The sequence below is a fragment of the Lissotriton vulgaris genome, chromosome 2_1 (assembly GCF_964263255.1).
Source record: "Lissotriton vulgaris chromosome 2_1, aLisVul1.2, whole genome shotgun sequence".
Taxonomy (NCBI): Eukaryota; Metazoa; Chordata; class Amphibia; order Caudata; family Salamandridae; genus Lissotriton; species Lissotriton vulgaris.
The window spans coordinates 1,945,728,428-1,945,754,424 of record NC_141687.1 but is presented as its reverse complement, the minus strand read 5'-3'; the positions used below and the strand labels follow the sequence as shown (position 1 = coordinate 1,945,754,424).

The 25,997-nt window shown below is 44.9% G+C and overlaps 1 protein-coding gene across 2 annotated transcripts in view; it reads left to right on the top strand.

Moving 5' to 3' along the window:
- LOC147733530 (lactadherin-like) overlaps positions 1-25,997 on the top strand; it is a 268,497-nt gene that overhangs the window by 179,596 nt on the left and 62,904 nt on the right. Inside the window, exons 7-8 of one of the 2 annotated variants that reach the window (XM_086958129.1) lie at positions 3,772-3,916; positions 19,706-19,908. In XM_086958129.1, coding sequence (XP_086814255.1) covers positions 3,772-3,916; positions 19,706-19,908 — 348 coding nt within the window. The remainder of the gene's footprint in view (positions 1-3,771; positions 3,917-19,705; positions 19,909-25,997) is intronic. The other variant, XM_086958130.1, reaches the window with a different exon arrangement.

Sequence of the window (25,997 nt, the reverse complement as noted above, 5' to 3'; positions counted from 1 at the left end):
AAAAATATAGGTTGCACATTGCAACTGGTAAATAGTACACATGACCCAATGTCTTCAAAATATAAATCACAAAACCTGGTCTGCTGCCTCCATCACTTTATGATGTATACCCTAAACAGGGACAGTATTCTACAATTCACAATAAGGGCATTTTCATGCACCGCTCCAGGTCACAGGACAGACCCTGGACTTTGCATTTCTCGGTCAGGCCTCTGCACACATGCTAGATTAGGATGGTGCCAGGGCCAAAATAAAAGTCAGCATCCAGATTCACTTGCAGTCAGGCACTCGGGACAGGGTAACTTGCCTGTGTACAATGTAGGCAACATTCCCATCTAAAACATGTGAACACCGTGTGTTATGTTAGAAGCTTGTAAATCACCTGGTTACTCCAATTCGGAGTATCCCTGTGCTAGTCTTCTCCTTAAAGCATCAGCGAGCCAGCCAAAACCATTAACTTGCCATAGATTGCCTGAAAAACTGGTCTTTCGTTTTTTGCAAAATAAGACTTCAGAGAGTTGCATTCTAAGGCCCACAGGGGGGGGAGGTTCTACTTCTTAGTGGCCAGGAAGCTGACCGAGTCACCACCCAGACGAACACTCTGAGTTGTGGGTATCTATAGCCTGGCCGTCCCAGAGAATCAGGTAAGGTTTAACCAAGGGAAAAAGATAACTGGGATCTTTTCGATTTAATATTCTGTGGCAGAAGCATAGCGCTTTAAAAGCTACTCTTATCTGAATAGGAAGCCAGTGAAGTTTAGCAAGGGCAGAACCAATAGAGGACCTTCTTGGGATATACAGAAGCATCATTGCTGTGGCGTTCTGAACCCTCTACAGCATTCTTGTTCATCCCTTGGAGACACAAAGGTAGAATATATTACAATTATCCAAACACAATACTACAAGCGTCTGGACGACCATGTTTCTTGCTGAGTCCGGCAGGAGCTCTAAGATTTTGTGATGCATCTTCAAGATATCAAGTACAGGTAAGCTTAGAAATCTAATGATCAAGGGTCAGCTAGGAGTCAAACCAAATCCAGAGTTTTTTTTTATCTTCGATAAGGAAACAGGCATCGAACCTAATTCAGATGGCCACCATTTAGTGGTCCAAATAGATGGTTGCTTGCCTACAACAAGGACTTTGTCTTGCCTGTGTTAAGTCTAGGGCAGCTGGATTCCATCCATTTTGCCAGGTCGAGCAGACATGCTTTGAAGTTGGAAGCAGCTTCAACGTCATCCTCAGTCAAGGTAATAATCAGCAGTGTGTCATCAGCATATGACACTATCTTTAAACCGTGACACTCAACTACCTCCGCCAGGGAGCACATGCATACATTAAACAAGGTCGGACTTCGAGCCAAACCCGGAGACACCTCTTGCTGCAGGGGGGAAATATCCGAGGTGAGTGACTGCTGGAAAGCATGGAAGGTGCGATACTGGAGGAAATCCACTATCCAGCTAAGTGTACAACCCCCAATACCTAGTTTCCAGAGTCATTCAAGTAGCAGACCATGGGATACTTAAGTCCAGCATAATCAGTGCTGCTGTCTTGCCTTCATCTGTGGTAAGTCTAAGGGATTCGGAAGCCAGAAGTAGAGCAGATTCCGTACTGAACATTGGCCTAAACCACGATTGGGTTTCATGGAGAACATTGTTTCCTTCGATAAACTGAGTCAGCTGCTGATTGAAATATTTTTCAGAAACCGTGGCGAAATGTGGGAGTAATAAGATAGTCTCAGATTCTCAGTTAGAAAGGGGTCCAAGGAAGGCTTCTTTAGCTCATCGCATATTTCCAATATAAAGGAACCCGGCCAGTAGAAAAAGATAAGTTCAGTAGTTTTCAGAGTAGGGGAGCAATGACTTCCTCCCCCAGGCTCCAGCACGGTCGAGGAGACGGGGTTAAAGGGGGATACAGCTTTCACTATGGAAAGAGGACTGCCAGTCTCGGACACACTTAGGGTCTTAAGGCTGGAAAAACCCTCTGAGAGGAAGAGCCATGATTGCTCGGGTGGAGTAAATGTATAGTTCCTAACCGGTTCAGTAAAAGAAGCACAGATAGTATCTATCTTCTCTGAGAAATATCGTGCTGCTAGGTTGCAGTATTCAGTGGTGACTGACACTCGCTCAAGGAAAGTGAGGGGCTTGACTATGTTAAAGATCTCCTGAGGTGAGCCCCCAGATATCGTAGGGGTAAAAAACTGGGGCGTGTTCTTTTAATTTATTTGTGATTGTTTTTCAATGCATCAAGATATATTATTTTGTCATCTAACTTGTAGCTTCTCCACCACAGACGCTCTAGCCTTTTGCTCACCTTTTTCATACTAAGAAGTTACTCCATAAAACAATTAGCTGTTGCATTACTGTGGGTGCTATTAGAAGGTTTCAGAGGAGTCAGTGAGTCCAGTGCCCTAGTTATCCAGGCTGCATTTGTTGATTAGCGGTCTGCGGACCTTTATTAAGTACGGCGGTATTAACTATTAGCTTAACCGTGAAAGCAGATGGTGTAATCAAATACCATTTGCGTGTTTGTTTAAAAGCGCACAGAAGTCCTGGATTGGTCCCCCAGTCCAATATGTTGCTCTGTCGCATTAATAAGTAATGACCCACTGAGCCCTTTTTTATCATTACAAGTGCTGGGATCAATTAAAAGATACACATCACATGCTCCTCTCTCTCATCCAAAATGAGTAAAGAGTAGAGAGTCTCCACTAAGCTCCACTTCCATTGAAGCCCAACTTGAGTGGCAAGAAGCTGATGGAAGAGATGAGAACCTTGTCAGTGGTAATCAGGAACTTACGCCACACACTGTTTAAGGAAGGAGAAGCAAACCTGATTTATCACAATCCTTCCTCTCTTCAAGACCCAGAATACAGGCTTCTTAGACTGACTCTGCATCACAAACAAAAGGGCCAGCCTTCCCTTAAAAGATGAGATGAACCAGGTTTGACCGATCTCCCATGCAAGGTCTTACTGAACCTTCATTTCCTAGGACCTCTGGACCATTGCCAAGCACCGGTTCCAAATAAAAAGTAAAATGATAACAGAAGACCCCCCCCCCCCACCCTTATGGAGCAATGACAGGGAGTATGTCTAGAGACCGACAAAAAACAGAAGTTGCTGTTGGTGGCATCTGGCTATTTACCTGAAGGAGGATGGTGGGCGAGCCTCTTCTAGTGAGGACCCAAGCAGTTTTTTTGTTTTTATTTTAGGTAGGCAACATGTGCCTGTCTGCTAGCTGCACACAGCTCACTTTGTAAGGGCTGGGAAGAGGAAGTAGATGAGGAGGTAATGATGGCACTTTTACTTTACAAAGTGGAATGGGTGTTGAGGTGTAATTAAGACACACTTGCATTACAACTATGAGTATTGGGGTGCAGTGGTGGTGCACTCACATTAAGACACTACCTGAAGTTCTGGTAGGCGAGTGGTGGTGCTCTCTCATCAAGACGGTAACTCAAGAGCTGGTGGAGCTCCAACATTAAGACAGTAAGTCTGGTACTGGTGGTGAAATGGTGGGAAACTCACAATACTCTGGCATTGAACTTGTTGCTGTGCTGAACTGAATGCAGCAGTAAAGCCGTAGGCTTTGAACTGGAACCAATAGTTTAGAGAAAAGCTCTTACAGATTTGGTGGGCACTCGTTGGATCACAGACTCTATGACCATAGCACCAACATAGCAAATGGGGCCCAGCGTCTTGTGAATTAGATAAATACAACTTTATGTGCAAACTTAACCATAACTTGCAATGCATGTCCTTGTTCCCTCTGCAGGTCTTCACCGGAAACATGGACAACAACAGCATGAAGGCCAACATGTTTGACCCTCCGCTGATCGGGCAGTTCATACGCATCTACCCTGTGGTGTGTCGCCATGCCTGCACTCTACGCTTCGAGCTTGTGGGCTGTGAAATGAATGGTAAATTGCCACATACTGATCGAATTTGTCACTGTTGCAGTTTTTATTTTCCTCCTGAATCTGCCTGTTGCATGCGCATGAGCACCTATCCTTGCACCCTGTCTGGCGTCTTCCTTTGAAGGGTTTCACAGGACAGGTGGGAAGGCCTTCAGACAACCCAGCTCTCACTTGAGTCAAAGTCTGCAACTTCAGAAACATCTTTCCTCTGATTAGAGAGAATAGGGTCGGACTGGGACAAAAAATATGCCCGGGCACCCAAAAAAATGACGCCCCCGTTAGCAAATCAGAAAAAAGTGAGCCACATTGGCAGATTGGGGCCGTTTGGAAGTTGTAAAAATACGCTATAGATGTCGTTTGTAAGGTACGTGGGAACAAATGTATTTGTGCTCTTTTCAGGCAATGTTTGCGGCAATAGAAGGGACCTCAACAGTAAATGCAGACCCGCAAGAGAATATAATATAACAATATTCGTGAAGCAGTCGGACATGTCCACTAGGTGGTCAGAAATAGTGGAAATGACTGTGTGCTAAATAGCAAATACAATATAAGCGCAGGTCAGGTGTTTGGAATGCGGGTTCCAAGTAATAATAGCCGTTTTAGATTCTGGTTTGCTTCGATACTGGCCTGGCATCACACAGATTATTTATTTGCTACAGAGAACTGTAACGCTTCTTTTATAGGTCTGAACCTTCCCTCTTCCCAAAATAAAATACAATTGTTTTGCTTATGTCACAGTGCTCTACAACGTGTATCATAGATGTGATTTTTATTAAAAATTTACCACCCAGTTAGAGTAGGCCCGCGCTCTGTTAATTTTCTATTGCATGAAAGGCTGAGCCGTGGCTGCCAGGTGACCCTATTTGGGTGAAGTCCAGCCTCTCCTTTCGCCTGCTGAGCTGTTGTGTGTCTAGTGGAATTAAGAGAAGAGAAACGTCAAGGCCCACATTGGTCCAAACAATGGGGCCCAAAATCTGAAAAAAATCTCATTTTAACAAGGGTAGGAGAATGAGGTTCAAAAACCTCTGAAAGTCAGAGTTTTATTGCCGGCAGAAAGAGAGAGCCTCTTTACAGGGTGCTTTATCTTCTGGGTAAAAAAGTCAGTCCCGGCATCCTCTGCAGCTTGCCCTGATGCCATTTTCTACTTTAAAGCAAACGCCTGTAGTAGGTCACCGTCCCTAGGCCAGTTGCGCAGGAGCAGAGCCACATACATGGTTTAAGAAGAGACTCCCCAACTGAGGTAGGGACTGTGATTTTAAGTGCCCACCTCCGCCAGCTTTCAAATTCTAGGGCTAATCTGTTATCACGTGGATTAAGGAACAGGTCCCAAGCAGTAACCTCTAAACAGCATTTTAATAGACTTTAGGCCGTCACGGTTCAAAGGGCGCTGACCAGTATGGAACGCCCAAGCGCCAGGAGGGTCATTTACCTCTAATCGCAATGACGGGATGTCCCCTCCTTGGTGCAACGCGTGGGTGACGCAGACATTTGAGAGACATAAGCCTGCACTGGGCGCCCCGGGCACCTGCGCTGCGCCACATGAAGGGCCGAGAAAAAAGGGCCTGAAATCCCCTCGGCAGCCAGGTGTGCACCTGCTTTCTAAGCACCAGGTGATGAGAGATTTATCTCAAGCCCTCAGGGGAAGAAAACCCTTCCTCTATTATTGTCCAAACACAGCCCCTACTCATCCTTTAAATATATGCTATAAAGGGCCCCTGTACAAATAGGTCCAGTTTTTAAAGATGGTTAAGGTACAGAAGTGTCCCCAAGAACAAGACTCCTCTGGCCAGCGTTGCATTTCACACACAATTTGATGGGAAAACGATCCCTCTTTTCATAATTTCAGTAGAGAGATAGACTCAGGAATTCCTGCCTGGACCCGACCCAGCTCGACTCCTCGTTCAGGATTCATATTTCGATTCGTATCGCTGGTCCTCTGGGCAGTGTCATGGCACTGGGCGCCGTTTGACGGCCTCTTTTCCATGAGCCCGGACAGGGAGTGGTTTGCAAGAGGGCACCTGGGTGCCGGGGCCGCTTCTGCACTCAAATGCCCATCGACTGTAAAAACCACAACTCGCCTTGTGGCGTGGACATCCAATCAAATGTTGACAAGATTCAGTTTTATCGCGTTCGTTTTTTCACGGGTCCCGTATGGATGCACTGTGAGAAAAAAAACAGCGTCCTTTTGGTATTTTCCTTTAAAAAAAAAAAATCAGAAATGGTAATGTTGTTTTACCAAGTGAGGTTGTTGTAACATACTTTTAAGGTAGGATCTGTTAGGTTGAAATCTCGTTTGTATTATTCATGATGTGTTGTCATCATAGAAGAGTGGTAAGTGGCGGGGATTCATTACGTACAAACTGTATTAATCACAATGAGACAATTAACATTGGGGACCTGATTTAATCAAGCATACTATCATGCCAACCAATAATGACATCTAGTGTAGCCTGCAGTCCCTAAATACACATAAATGTAAAATTTTACATAAATTAAAAAAAACAAAATACAACACTGATAAATATATATATATATATAAGCCTTACACAACAATAAAAATTGCTCCCTTGTCTCTCTCAAACAGTTGACAGGAAGCGTGCCTCAATAGTAAGTTCATTTCAAAGGCCACCAAAGAGGTAGTCAATCTGAAAAGAATATAGGCGAAACTACCTTGATGTCTTTCCTCCTCATTGTCCCAATACATTGGCACATCTTCATTTTTTGAAGTCTCCTTCACAGAGTAAGTCAACAGTGACAATTTATAGCCACCTCGAAGGGCCTCTGTTCCGGATTAATCAGAGCTTGGTTTACTTTAGCGGGATATCCGTTTCAAGATCCTGCATTGCATCCTATTGTATGCAGAGCATTGGTTGAAATAAGAAATAGTGATGGTTCACTACTTGACGGTTTCACGAGTACCGGCGTGAGAACAGCACATGTGTTTTTTTTTGTCTTTCACTTTTGTCCTGAGGAGGCCAGGACAAAAGTGAGGAGGAGGTAGAGTGACCCTTGACTCTACTACCGCACGGCCCCCGTGTGCCCGGATTCTGCTGCCGCTGCCTGCTTGGCCCTCTTGCTGCTGCCTCTCCTTAGGGCCCCTGCTCTCCAGGCTTGCCCTCGCGGGGACCGCGTGTACGCGCAGCGGCCACGCGCAGCGGGCGCTCCGATTGCGCGCCAAAGGCAAGCCTGTCTACACCCGTCCGCGCCTGGACCGCGCCCAGCGCCAGAACCCCTGGACCCTGCCAGAGCCAGCCAACCCGACTGAGCTACGACGCCACCACCCTCCACGCACTCAACACCGGCCGACATCCAGCCTGCTACCAAGCCACCCCGAAATGCACCCACGGAGCCTTCACCTGCCACGCCTGCTACTACACCTGCACTCGGTCCTGCACTGCGCCAGCCAAAACAGCCGCCAACAACAACCACCTCAAGTGCATCCTGCTCAACACCCGCTCCATCCACAGGCATGCCGTCGAACTATGGGACCTCCTGGATAAAACGGCACCAGACGTCGCCTCCTTCACGGAAACCTGGATGAACGCCTCCTCAGCCCCGACATCCCCATTGCGATCCCGGACGGCTACAAGATCATCCGGAGGGACCGCGTCAACCAGACCGGAGGAGCCATCGCCATCGCCCACAGAAACACTATCTGCATCACGACCAACACCGACAACACCCTCGCCACCGCAGGGCACCTGCACTTCCAGATTCAGACCGACCCCAAGACCACCCTCAGAGGAACCCTCATCTACAGACCCCCGGGACCACACTCACACGTCAGCGAGCCCATCGCAGACTTCATCAGCCCACTCGCCCTCGCCTCCCCGACTACATCCTCCTCAATTTCCACCTGGAGAACAACCAGGACAACAACACCACCGCCCTACTAGACAACCTCGCCAACCTCTGATTCAAGCAACTGGTCAACACCCCCACCCATTATGCCGGCCACAGGCTCGACCCTGTCTTCTCCTCCAGCAACCACATCTCCTTCAGCCACACCGCGAGCTCCACTGGACCGACCACAGCTGCGTACACTTCAACTTCAGGAAAACGACGACCCACCACCACCCTCAACAAACCCCCCGAAGATGCTGGAGCAAGATCACCACCGACCAACTCACCACCTCCTCGCGCCTAAACCCTCCCACCAACACCACAGACCCCAAAGAAGGAGCCCGCAACCTCACACAGTGGATCACCGACTGCGCCGACACCCTTGCTCCACTAAAATACCCTCCCAGCAACCTCAACAGCAAGAAAGCTGCATAGTTCACCAACGATCTCAAAGACTCCAAGAAATCCTGCCGTGACCTCGAGAAAGCCAAGCGCCACAACCAGTCAACGGACAACATGACAGCCCTCGAGAACGCCACCCGCAAACACCACCAGCTGATCCGCACCACCAAAAGGTCATCCTTCAGAGAACGACTGGACAACAACACCCACAACAGCAAGGAACTCTTCAACGTCGTGAAAGAGCTCTCCAACCCCAACGCCAGCAACGACGACATCATGCCTTCTCAAGACCTCTGCAACTCTCTGGCCACCTTTTTCACCGTAAGATCGTCGACATACATGACAGCTTTGGCGCTCAGAACACGTACCCCACCACCGAACCTACACCCCCCACCACCACCATGTGCGCCTGGACTCAGGTCAGCACGGAAGATACCACCTACACAATGAACACCATCCACTCTGGCTCCCCAGCCGATCCCTGCCCACACCCCATCTTCAACAAAGTTGACTCCATCATCGCACCCAAACTTTGGGACATCATCAACATCTCCTTCATATACGCCACCTTCCCGGTGAGCTGGAAGCACGCAGAGATCAGTGCTCTCCTGAAGAAACCCACCGCAGACCCCTCAGACCTCAAGAACTTCTGCCCCATCTCGCTCCTCCCCTTCCTTGCAAAAGTCATTGAGAAAATCGTCAACAAACACCTGACAGCCTTCCTGGAGACGAACGGCTCCCTGGACCCATCGCAGACCAGATTCCGAGCGAACCACAGCAACGAGACCGCCCTCATCGCGGCCACCGACGACATCCGGACCCTGCTGGACAACGGAGAAACCGCCGCCCTCATCCTGCTCAACCTTTCGGCTGCGTTCGACACGGTCTGCCACCACACCCTGACAACCCGCCTCCACCACGCTGGGATTCAATGAAAGGCCCTGGAATGGATCACCTCCTTCCTCTCCGACAGAACCCAAAGAGTCCGTTTCCCGCCCTTCCTCGCAGAAGCCACCAAGATCATCTGCAGCGTACCTCAAGGCTCCTTGCTCAGCCCCACCCTCTTCAACGTCTACATGAGCCCCCTCGCAGCCATCGCACGCAAGCACAACCTCAACATCATCTCCTATGCCGACGATACCCAACTGATCCTCTCCCTCACCAACGACCCCACCTCCACCAGACCCAGCTTCCAGGACGGAATGAAAGGCATCGCAGACTGAATGAAGCTCAGCTGCCTGAAACTGAACTCAGACAAGACGGAAGTCCTCATCCTCGGCCCATCCATATACGCCTGGGATGACTCCTGGTTGCCCCCTGCTCTGGGCCCCCCACCGAAGCCCACGGACCACGCACGCAACCTGGGCTTCATCCTGGACTCCTCCCTCATGATGGCCAAGCAAGTTAATGCCGTTACCTCCTCCTGCTTCAACACTCTCGGCATGCTCCGTAAGATCTTCCGCTGGATCCCCACTGGAACCAGGAAAACGTCATCCAGGCCCTCGTCACCAGCCGTCTGGACTACGGGAACGCCCGCTATGCTGAGACCACCGCCAAACTACAGAAAAGACTCCAGCGCATCCAGAAAGCCTCAGCGCGACTCGACTTGGACATCACCTGACACAGCCACATCTCCGCCCACCTGAGGGACCTGCACTGGCTCCTCCCACGCACACAAGGCTCTCCACAACTTGGGCCCGAATACCTCAACAACCGCCTCACGTTCTACACGCCAACCCGCCAGCTCCGCTCCGCCAGCCTCGCCCTCGCCACCGTCCCACGGATCCGCAGAACCACCAACAGAGGAAGATCCTTCACCTACCTGGCGGCCAAGACCTGGAACACCCTCCCCACCCACCTACGACTCACCCAGGACCATCTCTCCTTCAGGAAGCAACTCAAGACCTGGCTTTTCGAGCAGTAGCAGCCCCCCACCGCTCTCCAGCGCCTTGAGACCCTAGCGGGTGAGTAACGCACTTTTCAAATACTCTTGATTGATAAATTGTCACGGCTGAAAAGCCTTGACTTTTTCTGTGGCGAGTCTTCCCAAAAATTAATTACGGTATGCCAATGTATTGAGATGAGGAGGAAAGAAATCAAGGGAGTTTCTCCTATATTCTTCTGGTCAGATTGACTACCTCTTAGGTGGACTTTGAAATGGACTTACTATTGAGGCACGTTTAGTGACAATTGTTTGAGAGAGACAAGAGAACAATTTTTTATGGTGTGTAAAGCTTCTGTAATGGGAAACAGCCGTTACAACGCATTTGTTATAATGCATGCTTTTCACCCGCATGCTGTTACAACGCAAATGACTTGTTGCAGGGGGTATAAGGTGTTGGATTTAACTTCAACACCTTCCCTACTGTTGAGCACACTGGAATTGGAATAGTAAATCATACTATTCCAATATCCAGCACACCCCCAACAGCAAGTCAGGGTAAAAATGTGTCTTGTAACGGCATGCGGGGTAAACGCATGCATTATAACGTCATGCAACCTTCTATACTACATGGGATTCTGTAATTCCTGTATAAACGGCAGTTTCTAATTTCTTTATAACTGGCGTCTTGTGAGGGACTCCGACTCCTATTATAAATGTCAGAACTCGATTATTATAAGTTATTACAGTCTAGTTCTGACTCACAATGCCTGCTGCCAGCAACCGAGGTGAAAGGCAGGTGAAGTTACTGAGTATAACTGAAGCAGCTATTTAAAACAATGAAAAGGAACATTGCTATCTGTCTTCTGCTCTTTTTTTTTAGCTTACAGTGACAAAGATAACATTTTTATTTTATGCACTCATTAGACAGTTGGAGAAGAGCTAGAATCGTTCTGCATGCTTCTACATATTCTGAGCTAGTGCACCTTTTTTTTTCAAACTGACTTGTATTGAACTGCTGCTAATTACTGTTTGCAGCAAATAACTAACCGTATTTTGATGTGTTTAATTATGCACCAGCAGTATTCTTTGTATTCTTCATGTTTGCAAACATGCCTGTTCTTTCATATGAAAGAGCTACACACCAAGGTTTAAGTGGTTTGCGGGAAAGGTGTGACCATGTATAATATGGCATTAAGAACCCCCTGGCACACATGATAAGGATATTACAAGTCACATCTGAGTTCCATAACCTTTTAAAGGAACTCAGCCAGCCTTCGGCCTCGTTCCTTCATATGGCTGTAGAAATTCTTGGTGACTTGCAATATTCTTATAATGTATGCAGGGAGTACCTTATCCCTTATATATATTACTACTTGTATTTTGTGTTAATTCATGTATTTAAAGTAGTACATCGATGTGTATTTAGGGTACTGTAGGTGTAATTATTGCTTAGCATGATTGCTGTTTTTCATTTATTGGAATATTATGCTTGATTCCCAATGATAATTGTCTCTGTGCTGAATACATTGTATATGTAATTAATCCCCTCAATATCCCGCTCTTTTCTTTTCACATATTAACACTCTTATTTTGTGGTATTATTTGCCCACACTCTTCCTTTTCTCGTATTGTATTGCCATCATATGGTCACTGCATAGTAATAAGAAAATATAACGGGAGCAGCTCACACAGAAAGTAGTACATCTGGGCATGCAACTCCTACAAATAGGTGCAGGTTTACTACATTTTGTATTTCACTAGCATTCCCAATAGTATGCATGAAATCTTGGCCAGACAGAGGACAAGATCTCCATGTACACAGGCACGTTTTTGTTCTTTTTTTTCCTCCACAGAGAAAATATTTTTCTCTGTGGAAAAACGCTATCCTCTACATCTGCTCCAAGTTTGGGCGTCCTCATTTCTCTATAATTCCCCTTCCATTCCTGGAAGGGGGTTACTCCAAACCTTTCATGGAGTAAATCTCCGGTCATTTCCAGGTTTTGGAAAGGTTCAGAAATGAGTTCATGAATGCCACCTAATCATCATTTTACAAATTAAGCACTAAATGTCAGGGCCCTGACCCGGAGGCCACTGCAGCTACCACCACCCAGTACTTCGTCATCACGGTCAATGACAGTTTCAAAACAACCACTAATCATCTCTCTCTTGCAAGTGGGACAGTTCAGATTATTCCAGGTCCCAAACGCTAAAAGAATATCTGGGAAAGCGGATATTAGTATTTTTTTAATGTATTTGTATTTATAAACAACTGTTGTTCTGCTCATCTCTTCATTAGATTGAGCAGCGTCACCATGTGGCAGAGTGTCATAAGTGTGGTGATGACAATTAAGTGCCTGTGCCGAGCACCAGAAACCACTGGCTCAAATTAAGCACTGCCTAATGCACATGTTTTGTGTATGTTCAGGAATGTACCTGGCTAATCATGCTTTATTCTGCAGTCCTGGTTGAGCAATATGCTGTAGTAAATGTATTTACACCTTCCACAATTTCTTCCCTGAATTCCTGCCATGCACAAATGTTGTACTTTTTGGATGTAAATGAACATATATAGCTGAAAAGGCCTTTGTCAGTTTGCTCTTAATATTGGTCAACAGTCCTCTGACTTTAGGGCCTGTAGTTGTTTGCCTTGTAAAATGGCTTCCAGACCCTTCCTGCAGTACATAAGAGAGCTCCTGTATTCAGAATGAGGAATAAAGCGGCCTTGCATAGTAGATTCGGCCTGCATAGCATTCTAGATTTCCATAATGTTACACTGAGAACAATAAGAAGGTGTTTCACATATGTACCTAAAAATCAAAACTTAACAAAGAGCAATTAAAGATGAAGGTGGGCTATAATTTTTGCCACCCACTGACACGCCAATGGTGATGATATTTTTGCCACCCATTCATGAGGACACTGGAGAGTGGGCAGGGAGGTTCCACTGACTCTCTAGGCCCCACGGAGACTGCCCTTACACACTGCACGTCAACCCCTATCAGCCCCAAAAGTTCGGACAGGTGTTCCCTGCCAGCAAATCAGGAGCTTCGGGTCTTGGCTGTACAGCAGGGAACTCTGCCTTCACCTTCTTGTGTAGTTTGACTACAGTATTCTCCATGTGCCTGCTGCTTTTCACTACTTCCGGGTGTGTTAAGAGTAAGAACTAAGTATAAACATTGTAAATAAAATAAGCATATGTGAGTCAGCAGGGTTACCAGTTTGTTCAAGAGTGAGTGGGAGTAACTTGGAGGTTTTTCGAGTGGACTGGGGGAAGTCAGACATCACTTGAAACTTGAAAGTACAAGTGAAGCCTTATTTCCAGGGTACATGTTTGGTCCCATGAAAAGGTTGTAGTCTTACCTGCAGATGTGACGCAGCTGAGGCTGCTTTATCTCTCAGACGTACACTAATCACTCTCCACCACACTGCACCCACAACTGGGTCTCGGGGGCGTAAAACAGGCCCCTTAAACCCCCTTCGGGGTGTGGCGGGGGAGGTCATTCTTCCCAAGGCTAATTAATATCTGTGAGATATTGGAGACTTGGGGCTCCTCTTCCCATTCTGCGGGTGGCCCCCATCAATTTACTTTACGCCACTTCTGGGTCTCTGACATGTACAGAACAGTCCCTTATATGGCGAGTGCTCTGACGCGTCGGGCGTTGGGTTCGACTCCAACCTTTGATGTGTCAGTTTCCCCCCCCCCCCCCCCCCTTTCTGAATAGTTAGTCAGACAGGCAGTACTTTAAATGCGCAAGTATTGTACTGAGCGACTGCTCTTTAATTTGAAAGGGAGTGTACCAGCCCTCTGTAGCAATTGACTTAATGGGAGAGAGTCCACACTTCTCAAGAGCAAATAAGTACTATGGATTGAGCATACCAGCAGTGCTTAATTTGAGCCAGTGGTGAGGGGCCACCAGCACTACTTTTCGAGGACCAGTACTTATTCTTTCTCATCAGGCCTTAATAAAGAGCAAGAGGGGGAAAACCGCAGAAAGATGGAGGAAAAGAAAGACACAATATGCCACCAAGGGAGAAAGCAGAAACCTGCAAGAGTGAGATAAAAGGGAAGGGAGTGTCTGGTAGTGAATTAAAGAGATCCGAAGTGGATTCAGGACCTTGGTGTTCGTCATGGCTGACATTTAATAGCACCGACCGCAGGATTCCAAGCAGGTTTGGGGCACCAGGACTAATTTTACAAATGAAGCCCTTAGTACCAGCACTTCTGTATCTCTGTTTGTCACAAGCACCTCTCCTAAAAAACGCACACACCTTTAACTTATCTTTGTAAATTTCAGTAGAGGAATAGTTTAATTCAAAAGTGGGACAGGTCACCCCTCTCTGTAATACAGCATTATGCGACACAGTTGATTTAATAAAACAATGGGACACCTATATTTAAGGTTTGCAGTTGAAGGTTGTGCTGAGGTAGACCGGATTGTAAATATATTTCAGTGAATTTACCAATACTTTGTTCAAAACTTGGATTGGTTAGTAAGCGATGAACGTGTGCCTCCTTTGTTATCTCTTCAAGTGATAGTTCTGCTTCCCTATCATTCATATCTGTGTCCTAACTCCCGAGCGACGCTGTGTGGCAGCGCGCAGAACTGCAATGCACAGAAATGATTTCCAACAGTCAACCTTGGAAAATCATGACAAAACCTGCCAACTTTTGACAAATTCAACACTTACAGCCGTTTTATGGAAGTTATGAGCATTTAAACATGGCGAAAATCATCCACCGCACTAAACTTATTTTACTCGGTCTTTTTTCTCAAAAATCATGTTCAGTAGCTATAAAATAAATACTATTAGTATAGGGAGTTAAATCCGTGATCCTTCAAATTGTATTTATAAAGCGCTTACTACCCCCCAAGAGGTATTGAAGTGCTTTGTGGTGAGTAGCAGGATGCTAGGTAGCCCAAGGTTAGATAGTAATAGGTTGGTAAAATGTGCTTCCTTTTCCTAGTAGCATTAGTTGAGTTACGTTTGAACTCTAACATCTCAAGCATTTAATCTAGTGTTTTGAAGGGAGTGGAATGAAAGGAATAGGTGGATTCTCATGATTCTAAATATAGACATGCATGTATATCTCAATATATACAGATACATGCACACGATAGTTAGTGATATATCTGTACAACGCATGAACCTTTTTACATAGCCGTATGCATGTAGTAATATGATCAGATACACACACTTACTTTGTGCTTAAATATAGATAGAATGTATTAATTTATTATAATTTTTTTACTCAATAGCTACATTTTTATATATATATATATATATATATATATATTCTCCTTAAAAACTGAAGCATAAACTTATTTACATACCCATATGTAAATAGACAACTCCAATCTACATAACCGGACATATATATTTTGTCATGTTAGAATTTAGATTATTTTATTTCTTAATATTTAACTATATAGTTATAGAAATATGCATAGGTACACAAACTTACCCTATAATCATATTTACCTATTCTGATATATATGTATTTTCATGCAAAGATGCGTAGACTCTTATACAGATGCTTATACATATGTTATCTATACACTCTGACTTACATATACATGTAGAGCATAAGCACACATTTATTGTAGTATACATAATTAGCACAGTGACAGCCACGTCAAGCTAGAAAGAACGAAAACCTTTTACCTCTACAGGCATAGTGTTACAGCTTTGGAATGATAAAATACCATCCAAGCCAACCTGGAATGATTACAAGTAACCCTTGACATGTATTTCGCTATCATTATAGCTCTTCAAAGAGGTTTAGCTTTGTCCAGACACAAGGGGGCATCTAGAACAAGTGAAAACAATACCCTTTCAGGATTAGAGTACCACAGAAATAATGCAAAAAAGAAGCAGAGAACTCTGGGTAGTTCCCAAGTTTAGGTGGAGATCAGCTCCTATATAGAACACCCTACAACACCAACGACACTCTGAATCTGCTCACCTTCAAATGTTTGTTTTTCTAGCAAAGTTTTATATATGTATATACACATTAAATTTATAATCATAAATACATATGTACATACACCTGTAAGCAGTTACATCCTTACAAAAGGGATAAACTCATATTAATGCACACATGCATATGTACATAACCAAAGTTACAAAGCCAGATACACATAAATTATACATTGCATAAATATACCTATGTTTGATTTTTATATATATAACATCTTTTTTTTCTTCAGTTTTTTTATGTATATAAATCTGATTAAACCCATGATCTTCATGGAATGAGGAACACATTTTATTTTAACTACACACAGAGTATATTCTGTGGTGAAATAAATTCATCTTTAACTATTAAAATATAAACTGTGGTAAAATAATATTTAAACTGTGGTAAAATAACTTTTGAAATTATAATGAAAGAAATTAAAAGAAACACCAGGTCACCAAATGTTACATCATTTGTATAGCTAATGTGCCTTCAAAATTAAAGTAAAAATTATCCCTATTATACGCTTTCTTATGGAAATGTTGATATGAATCCATTTTCAGTCTTCCACCACTCCACTAGAAGATCTTCAACTCCTACACACAGAGGGAATTATGCAAAGATGAGATCGATCTTTAAATGCTTATGCTCCTAGGCCTGACCTGTGAGAAAGGGTCAGGCAGAGGTGCACAGAGAGATCTTTGTCACTTTATTTAATGTCTTAATGACCTGGGTGGGTATTTGAAGGAGTTGGCCGCTGGCTGACGCGCCAAGTCGGGGCTCAAACGAGCTCCAATACTCTTCAATGCCACTATCTCTCTGAGGGCGTGAAATGTTCCTGAGAAATATGTTGGATGCATTGTTAACTCTTGCAAGACAAAAGAAAGAACACATTAAACAATCCATTCAGTGGAAATGTAGGCTTTGTTCTGGGACCAAATAGAGGTTTCTGCAAAACGTTGGTACATAAGAAAAGTGTAGTTGACACATTTGACTATCCCAGCTTTGGTTTGGTCCAGCGTAAATGGCTAAATTGACAAATTTCACCTGAAACCTAGGACCATCACTTAACCTGATTGAGGCTGTGAAATCCCATGACGGAAAGTCCTCTTGCTGTATAGAGAACACTCCGAGTCCTTGGGTGACCCCCTTCCCTCCATCGCATTATGGATACTGTTTGCAGTTAAGGTGTTTCGTTAGGCAGCCATGTATACTGTGGGTGTTGTAGTCTTGTCTTTCATTCATTGAACTGATTAGACTAACACACCTGTAAACAATGATTTAAAGGTGAAACGTCCATGACTAGAGACAGCTGGCCTCGTTTAGAGTTTGGCGGACAGGATACTCCACCATAAACATGGCAGAGTATCCTGTGCTCCAAATGGTCAGTCCACTCTTGTAGAATCTAACTTCAGGCCTTTGCTGTAAATACCTCAAACCATCTGTCATCTTTAAGGTGGATGTTTTAATATACTTTTCTTTGTATTCGGCTGCAAGAAAAAGCCTGGTGGTCCTCATGAGAAAAATAGATTGGGACTCCTGCACCCACTGAGAAAACTCCTTAGGGGTCAGGGTCATTAGTTTTTGTTTAAAGCAAACAAACCTCCCCTTACTGAGACACCGCATGAAACATGGAAGCTGGTCAGCAATCTATGCGGCCTTCAATGGAGCTGCCAAGGCACGGCTCCCCTGTAAGCATACAGATTTCCATCAGGCAGGCGGAAATCTGTGAATATGGTGAGCTGTACGTCCGGTAGGTCCGCAAAGTACCGCCCCCCTCTTCCATAAAGGAACAGAGCACAGCTGCATCAGGGTCTTAGTCACTCTCAATGTCCATAAGGACCTGGTGTAAGGAGGACACACTGGTGAATCTAATCATTGATGGGTGTTCTTAAACTTGTGCAGTTCAAAGCTGTGGCATATAGCTCAACAGTCTTGACATTGTGTTCTTGTACCTAGAGGTGTAGCAACAGCTTTCCAAAGGAACACCTCTCACTAACTTTGTCAGTCTAGTATTGATATTCAGTGCTAAACCATAGGGCTCCTGTATCTCAACAGAAGAGTTAGAGCCACCCCGGGCCTACAGGGCATGTGTTACGCCCCAACCCTAGGCTCAGAGTTCATTAGGGCAGCGGCGGGAACAAAAAACAAACTTATTTACTTTCTGCAGTTTCCTCTCGTGCCCTTCTCTCAGCCCATCCGCAACAAATTGGCGACTGTTGAGCAACCGGTTGGCTGTTGAGAAGGGCTGAAGGCGAGAGGTAGACCATCCAATGACGCCACACAGATCTTAATGTGCATTTTATCGCTTCTGCCATCCTCAAGCATTTTAGGCCACTAGATCTCCATGTTTTCTGTGTAGGGATCAGGAGATACTTAAATAAGCCTCTTGGGATCCAGTACCGAATGCTCCTGCACTGGTCTCCTCATGAACCTTGTTTGACAATGAAACCTACTTCAAGCTGCTCTCGATGATTTGTCAAATGTGTATGGAATAAAGCTTGATTCACCTTAGGTACCTGCATCCTTGATTCAGAATTCTATGTGCTCTACATGAAATTCAACCACTTCAGGCATTGCAAATCACGTAAACTTATGAGGACGATTGTCTTTGTAACCAAGACTAAAGAGTGAATAATGAAGATCATCTGGTAACCATTAATAATAATAAATTGCGCCCACAAGAATTTCTCCATCAATGATTACTTTTTACAGGTTGGTTAATACACATAGCGGCTCCATCTCCCATGCTCTTATGACATGGCTAGATTGAACAGTTTGATTATAAAACTTCTAATATTTCTTTATCAAGGACTCTGAAATTTGTCTTCCATAGCAGTTGGTTTCTTCACACAGCATTTTGATATCAAGTAGATTAGTGAAATGTAAGTTGCTGTCTTAGATAGCACTCAAGAACTAGAACACTACAGTTTTTAGAGAATGCAGCCCTGCCCATGGAACGCCAGTATGAGATCATTTCAGGTTCTTCACTTAGGGTGGCTTGCTTGAGCTCTCGGTGTGCAAGAACTAAATGCTGTTAGGCTATTCAGGCGATTGGTTCATCAATATGCATGCTTTTGGATTGCAGTGCTTCATTAAACACTAAAACCCCTGAGAGTACCAAAAGGTTGCTGAAACATGGCTTTTCGAGTGCTCTACCCGAGATCCACACTACAGCATTTTTAAACATTTAACTCGGTTTTTCAAGTACATCCAAAATGCTTTGAAGTGCAAATTAACCTTAAAAGGGACCTAGTGTAAAATATATATATCTTCTCAAAGGTTTTCCTGTATGACAAATCCTTATTTAGCAGACTTCCTTCTGCCTTTCTACAAGTCTGTTGCCTTAAATTGCAGAAGGCCATACCCAACACGAGTCTTGATCTTCTCATAGTACAATCAGAATTATTCTGTATCCAACCATTCAGTAGATCAATAGAGCAAACAACCATGTAGATGAAATAATACAATGAAAAAATATTCTTTTGTTGCTCTCAGTGGGATTTTCGCTTCCAAAGATCAGTTTGTTGTTTGTCAGCTGGTGGGTGTACTGCTTAGCATGCGAGCTGATTGCACTTCAGCATTTGAGTGTGAATCATAACTGTTACCACTGCTGCGCCTCCATTGTGCTTGCTGCAATGGAACCCGACTCTGTACTCTTCCCTTTCACCACCTCTGTTCTCTGTGAACTGTTGTGTTACAGTGTATTTCAACACGGCAGGTTGCTCTGAGCCACTGGGCATGAAATCACACCTGATATCTGATAAGCAGATCACAGCGTCCAGTACTTTCAAGACATGGGGGATTGACGCCTTCACCTGGTACCCACACTATGCTCGTCTGGACAAACTTGGCAAGACCAACGCCTGGACGGCTGCGACAAATCGCCCTTCGGAGTGGCTTCAGGTGGGTTATCATACAGCTATCCTTTTGCCAGTCTTACCTAGATAGGTTTTTTGCCTGCAAAAGCAGGATTGGACCCCTGTAATAGAAGAAAACGAGGTTAATGATCATTGGGAACAATCCACTGAATGCAGAAAATGTTATAAATCTATTTGGTATAATTTTTAAATTAAGACATTTTGGTTGAAGTGTATTGTTTTGCACAAAATTTGAAGCACCTGATTCATCTACTATCTCAGTATTTGTATAGATAGACCACATACGGAAATATTTTGTCCGATTGTATTGCTAATCCGCTCCTTAGAAAGACATTGGGAAGACATCTCTGCAGAAGCGCTGTTACTCTCTGAGACAGATTCCTTAAGTGTAGACTGTTTTTATCATATGAATTACAACATCCAAGACTTTTACTGTCAAATGATAAAATTCTACAGACCACAGTAGAGTCAAGCCCTATGCTTAGCTAAACTTCTTTTGGCAGTTGTCCCCAGGATTCAATGCAGACAGTTCTTTCTTTATCTTATTTGACTGCTAACAATTTGACTTTTCCACCTACTTCCAAACATCTCTTGTTTTTATCACAGCCAATTTTAAAAACATCTTGAAACATGGCTGTTTCAGCAGTAAATTCTACTTAACCTAGTCCAATTTCCTTTCAATTGCTGGACACCCTTTTCTAGGGTAACTGCTTGTACGGAATATATATAATCAGCATTTGCAATGCAATAGGTCTTGCATTAGGAAAGTTTGAGCTATTGGTATTGTAAATGGCACATATTTTATTTATATGTTGGTTTTGAAAATAGTGAAATGAATAGCTTTGCATTTACAATGCTAATAGTTTTAACTTTCGCAAATGTGACACCTATAACATTTGTAATGCAATATGTGTTGTATTTACATGACTTAGATGTATTGATATTACAAATAACAATGGATTTAAATGTTTTAAAATAATTAATACCTAAATAAAGGTATTGTAATTTATAATGGCAATACCTTTATCTTTTGTAAAATAACTTTTGTGAAGATTACCTTTAGTGTATTTTATTGTGACTTAAATCCAAGAACAGAGGTGAAATATTAACATCTTTTTGTGACATTTGTAATAAAGCTTGAAACATTGAGAAAACATAATTGAGCCAGTTGTTGAAAGGTTTGACAGATTGATGCTGTGGAGGCGCGGATTGATGTTGTGGTGGCGACGAATGATGTGGCATTCAGTCATGCTGTGGTAGCGCATAGTGATGTTGTGGTGCCCCGGAGTGATGTTGTGGTGCCCCTGAGTGATGTTGTGGTGCCCCTGAGTGATTCTGTGGTGCCCCTGAGTGATTCTGTGGTGCCCCTGAGGGATTCTGTGATGCCCCCGAGTGATGCTGTGGTGATGCGATAGAGTGAGTGAGATAGATAGATAGACACAAGGGGGATGGGAAAATTCTTATATTGGACAGCAGGCCAGTCACATCGTCATAAATAAAATACATGTTTTGGGTTGAAAGGGACAGAGCAGCACCGCACTATTCGCACTTTCCACCACTATCCCTCTAGTTGCGATTTACTAATCAAAAAGTTGTTACTCTACAAAGTTTCACTCCAAATGTGTGCTATTGCAAAAGTCAGCAGATCAAAGCCAAGTGCGCAACAGACGAAATTAAAATTAACCTGGTTTCTGCATTGATATGCCATGACTCCCAGGTTTGCCCAAAGCTAGTCCATTCTAATGTTAAGAAAAGCACTGTTCAAATATGAAACTGTAGCGCACACACATGCTGGAACAGTTTTGCTAGCTTACAATATGCTAAATCGTTTAGCGGTGTAACTACTGCAAATGTTACAGCCAAACTCAGTTTGCTCATACTTAAAACCAACTGGACTAAACTAGCAGATTATAAAAGTATCTAAAAGAAAGATCATGAACTTGCGCTTTGTGTTCTTATCTGGTAACCATATCCATACGTCATTGGAAGTCCTAAACCAGTAGGTTTTGTTATTATGTTACTGTGACAACAATCGCAGGCAAATTGCAGTCCTACGTTTTTGTCTATGCTCTTTCCCGGCTTAAAAAATGTGGTCACACTGAGCGTTTCGAGGCAACCCTTTAGCATCACAAGCGCTACACAAGTGGCATAAGAGTTCCTTTATTTAATCTCGCACTAGTTCTCTGTGCAGCACCGCCTTTCGTCACTCAAGGTCTGCTCTCCTCAGCCGCCCCGGTGCCTCTCACCTCTCAGGCCGAGAGGCATCTCCCATTTTCTCTGTCCATCCACAATCATATTTCCTGGAGTACCCCTCCATTATACTCTATAGCCATTGTTAACTCCTCCCCCATACCGCTCTTTTTCTGCGCCAGCCTACCAGTATCAAGGCCTGTCAAATAGCGGCTTGATAGTGTAGCCCTACCTCCTCCGTTTGTGTCGCGCGCTTAAATAGTGGACAGACGACGCGATCGCTGCCTCTATGAATAGAGAAAGAGGACGTGTAAAGCCTGGAATGACCAGCACCCGCCCTAGGAAAGAGAAAGAATAACCAGAGGAGCAGTGGTGACGCGGGGAGTGGCGCCGATGTGGTGAGTGGGGCTTAGTTGGGGGTGTGGTGTGGTGTGTGTCTCTGTATGTGTGCGCTTGTGTGTGTGTGTGTGCGTGTATGTGCGCTTGTGTGTGTGCGTGCGTGTGTCTCTGTGTGTGCGCTCGTGTGTTTGTGCGTGCGTGTGTCTCTCTGTGTGTGCGCTAGTGTGTGTGTGTGTGTGCATGCGTGTGTGAAGCTAAAACTAAAGCAGTGTGTGTATGCGAGAAGTGCATGAGGCTTTCAAGGAAGACCGGAGATGGTGAACGCGCGCGCAACCTGACCTGATTCAGGCATGCTGCGCGTGCCCATCTCTTGTCTCCTTGTAAGCAGAGCCGCTGGCCCACTGGGAACCCCCTTCTTTCTTGTTGGAATAGGTCTCGCTGCGACAGGGCTTCGCCCTGTGTCACAGGTGCGAGACCTAAAAACGGTATACAGCCTTTTTCAAGCACTCCCCCGGCAACCAGAATGATTATCACATAAATCCTCTCACATAAGTCCTCTCACTTTCAAGACAAATAAAGACCAAGCTCCCTGGACGACAGAGCCTGACATTTTACCCGTGTCTTGCACAGCAAATGTGACAACATAAGAATAAGATTTAAAGGCATATTTACAGAAATCCAGTACTAGTGGAAGAATGCAGTAAATAGAGTTTGGGCAACGGAAGGGACTAACTCAAGCTGAACAGCCAAAAACAAATATAGTCAGCAGATAGAAAGCAAGAAAATGTGAGTTACAAATCACAAAGCCAATGGTGAACAATGGGCAGAATGCATTCTCAGGGAAACTTTCTGAATGTCCCCATGATGTTGTTAGCAAACCAGACAGCTGTGCTGTCTGCTGAGCTTTAAAATAATAAAGGGAGGACGTACAGATGTGTTAAAAATAAATAAAAGGACAACAGGTGAGGGGCGCAGGGACACAAACAGGCAAGGAGGTACCAACATGAACAACAAGGGCCAACGCATAGGCACCACGGCACTATGTTAAGTTAACAAGGCACTAAGTAGAGCCAACAAGGCAATTGCAACATTCGGTCACTGCAAGGAGGTACCAACATGAACAACAAGGGCCCAAGCATAGGCACCACGGCACTAAGTTCAGTTAACAAGGCACTAAGTAGAGCCAACAAGGCACTTGCAGCATTCGGTCACTGAGACGAGGAAAAGTGAACACGAAAAGAACATAGATATGGTAACAAAATAATGAGGGTTATGGGAACGAAGAGGAATACATGAACAATAGGGGGACTAGCAACAGGCTTCCATGCAAATAAGTAATATGGGGGATATACAAATAAGCAATAGGGGGCATGCAAATAAGCAACAGTGAGACATGTAAATAAGCAACAGTGGGACATGCAAATAAGCAACAGTGGGACATGCAAATAAGCAACAGTGGGCCATGCAAATAAGCGACAGTGGGCCATGCAAATAAGCGACAGTGGGACATGCAAATAAGCGACAGTGGGACATGCAAATAAGCGACAGTGGGACATGCAAATAAGCGACAGTGGGACATGCAAATAAGCGACAGTGGGACATGCAAATAAGCAACAGTGGGACATGCAAATAAGCGACAGTGGGACATGCAAATAAGCAACAGTGGGACATGCAAATAAGCGACAGTGGGACATGCAAATAAGCGACAGTGGGACATGCAAATAAGCGACAGTGGGACATGCAAATAAGCGACAGTGGGACATGCAAATAAGCGACAGTGGGACATGCAAATAAGCGACAGTGGAACATGCAAATAAGCGACAGTGGGACATGCAAATTAACTACAGGGGGACATGCAAATAAGCGACAGGGGGACATGCAAATAAGCGACAGGGGTCATGCAGATAAGTGACAGGGAGACATCCAAATAAGCGACAGGGAGACATGCAAATGAGCGACAGGGGGACATGCAAATAAGTGACAGGGGGACATGCAAATAAGCGACAGGGGGACATCCAAATAAGCGACAGGGGGACGTGCAAATAAGCAACAAGTGGACAGGTACATAATCAAGAGAGCCAAGCTAACAAGCAACATGACCGCTGACTTCTGACCGAGGGTAGTAATGGCCAAGGGGTAGTAACAGATGAGAGTTTTTTGAGGGCCAGAAGTAGTGTGTAAGTGTATGTTTAAAAAATAAAAATGGCTGTGGTTTTGAGTTACGGAGCAGATGGTGGATGTGGTATGCAGCAGAAATGGGTACGTATTGTGAGTTGCATATGTGGTTAATGCAAGACAGAAAATGAGTTACGTCTAGAGGTCACTACTAGAAGTAAAGTAAAAGGGGGTAGCTTATAGGAAGATCTAATTTGGCAATGCATGCATTTGGAACTAATCACACAAGTCGGTGAGTGCATCTAAAGCTGAAAACAGGGAGGTGGGCAGGCCATGTGTTGCTGCTTCTTGCTCTGTACTTCGTGCATTCGGATATCTCTGCTCCCGAAGTCTTTTTCTTCCCACCCATCATTTCTCCAGCCTCCCCGCCACACATCTCAGCTCCACCTCCCAATTTCCCATCTATGGACCCTTTTCCCGCCTACCCCATCTCACCTGCACAGTATCCGCCATTTTGGCCCATTCATGCTCCTCTCTCAATCCCTCACTCTGCCCGCGCCGCCCCCTCCCAACTCGTCGCACAATGCGCGTGCGCCCTGGCAAGTATCCACCGTACGCTCACAGAGCAATAGCATTGACAACCAGAAAAGTACTCCTTTTGCTTAGCGCACAATGCTTCCTAGAATGGAGACCGCGCGATGACGATTTCACGTAATTGAACAAGCTGAGGATCGCCGAGAAGATAGGCCAAGCTCCGAGCCTGAATTGGAGCCTGCTGGTGAGACTGACCCGCTGCGGAGGGAGAGGGACACAAGGAAAGAGCCCAGTGAGTGGGAGTGGGAGTGCGGGGGGAGAGAGAGAGAGGGAGGGGATGTGTGTGTGTGCGCGTGTGTGTGTGTGTGTGCCTGTGTGTGTGTGTGTGCGTGCGTCTGTGAACAGCATGCCGGAATCGGAGCGCGTGTTCATGCGCGCAACCTGATCTGATTCCGGCATGCTGCGCATGCCCATCTCTTGTCTCCCTTTTGGCTCTTTGTAAGCAGAGCTGACGGCTATAAGTCTCGCGGCGAGAACGCGCTTTGCGCGCTTTGGCCAGGGCGAGACCTAAAAAATGAAAATAAATATTTATTTTTAGGTATGGAATATCTTCATTGAAGGGTATAATTAGACAGAGTCTTGTTTGGTTAACCAGGGCTATGTTTTTGTGCTTCAGTGTGGTCCTTAAGGGCCTGAAAATACGTTTATGTTATCCTTGTTTCATCTTCTATCAGATATTACTTTGGCCTCCATACCTTGTCTTGCTTGGGGGCTTTACCCCTGACTAGACACAATCAACCACCGAGCATGATGGTACCGCTGTAAACTGTATTAATACCCACACTGATCAAACTCACTACTGAGCACTGGCTGGTGGGATGAAGAACAGACCCAAGACCTGGTTCTTGGGCTTGATCTTACCAGAACTGACGTCAA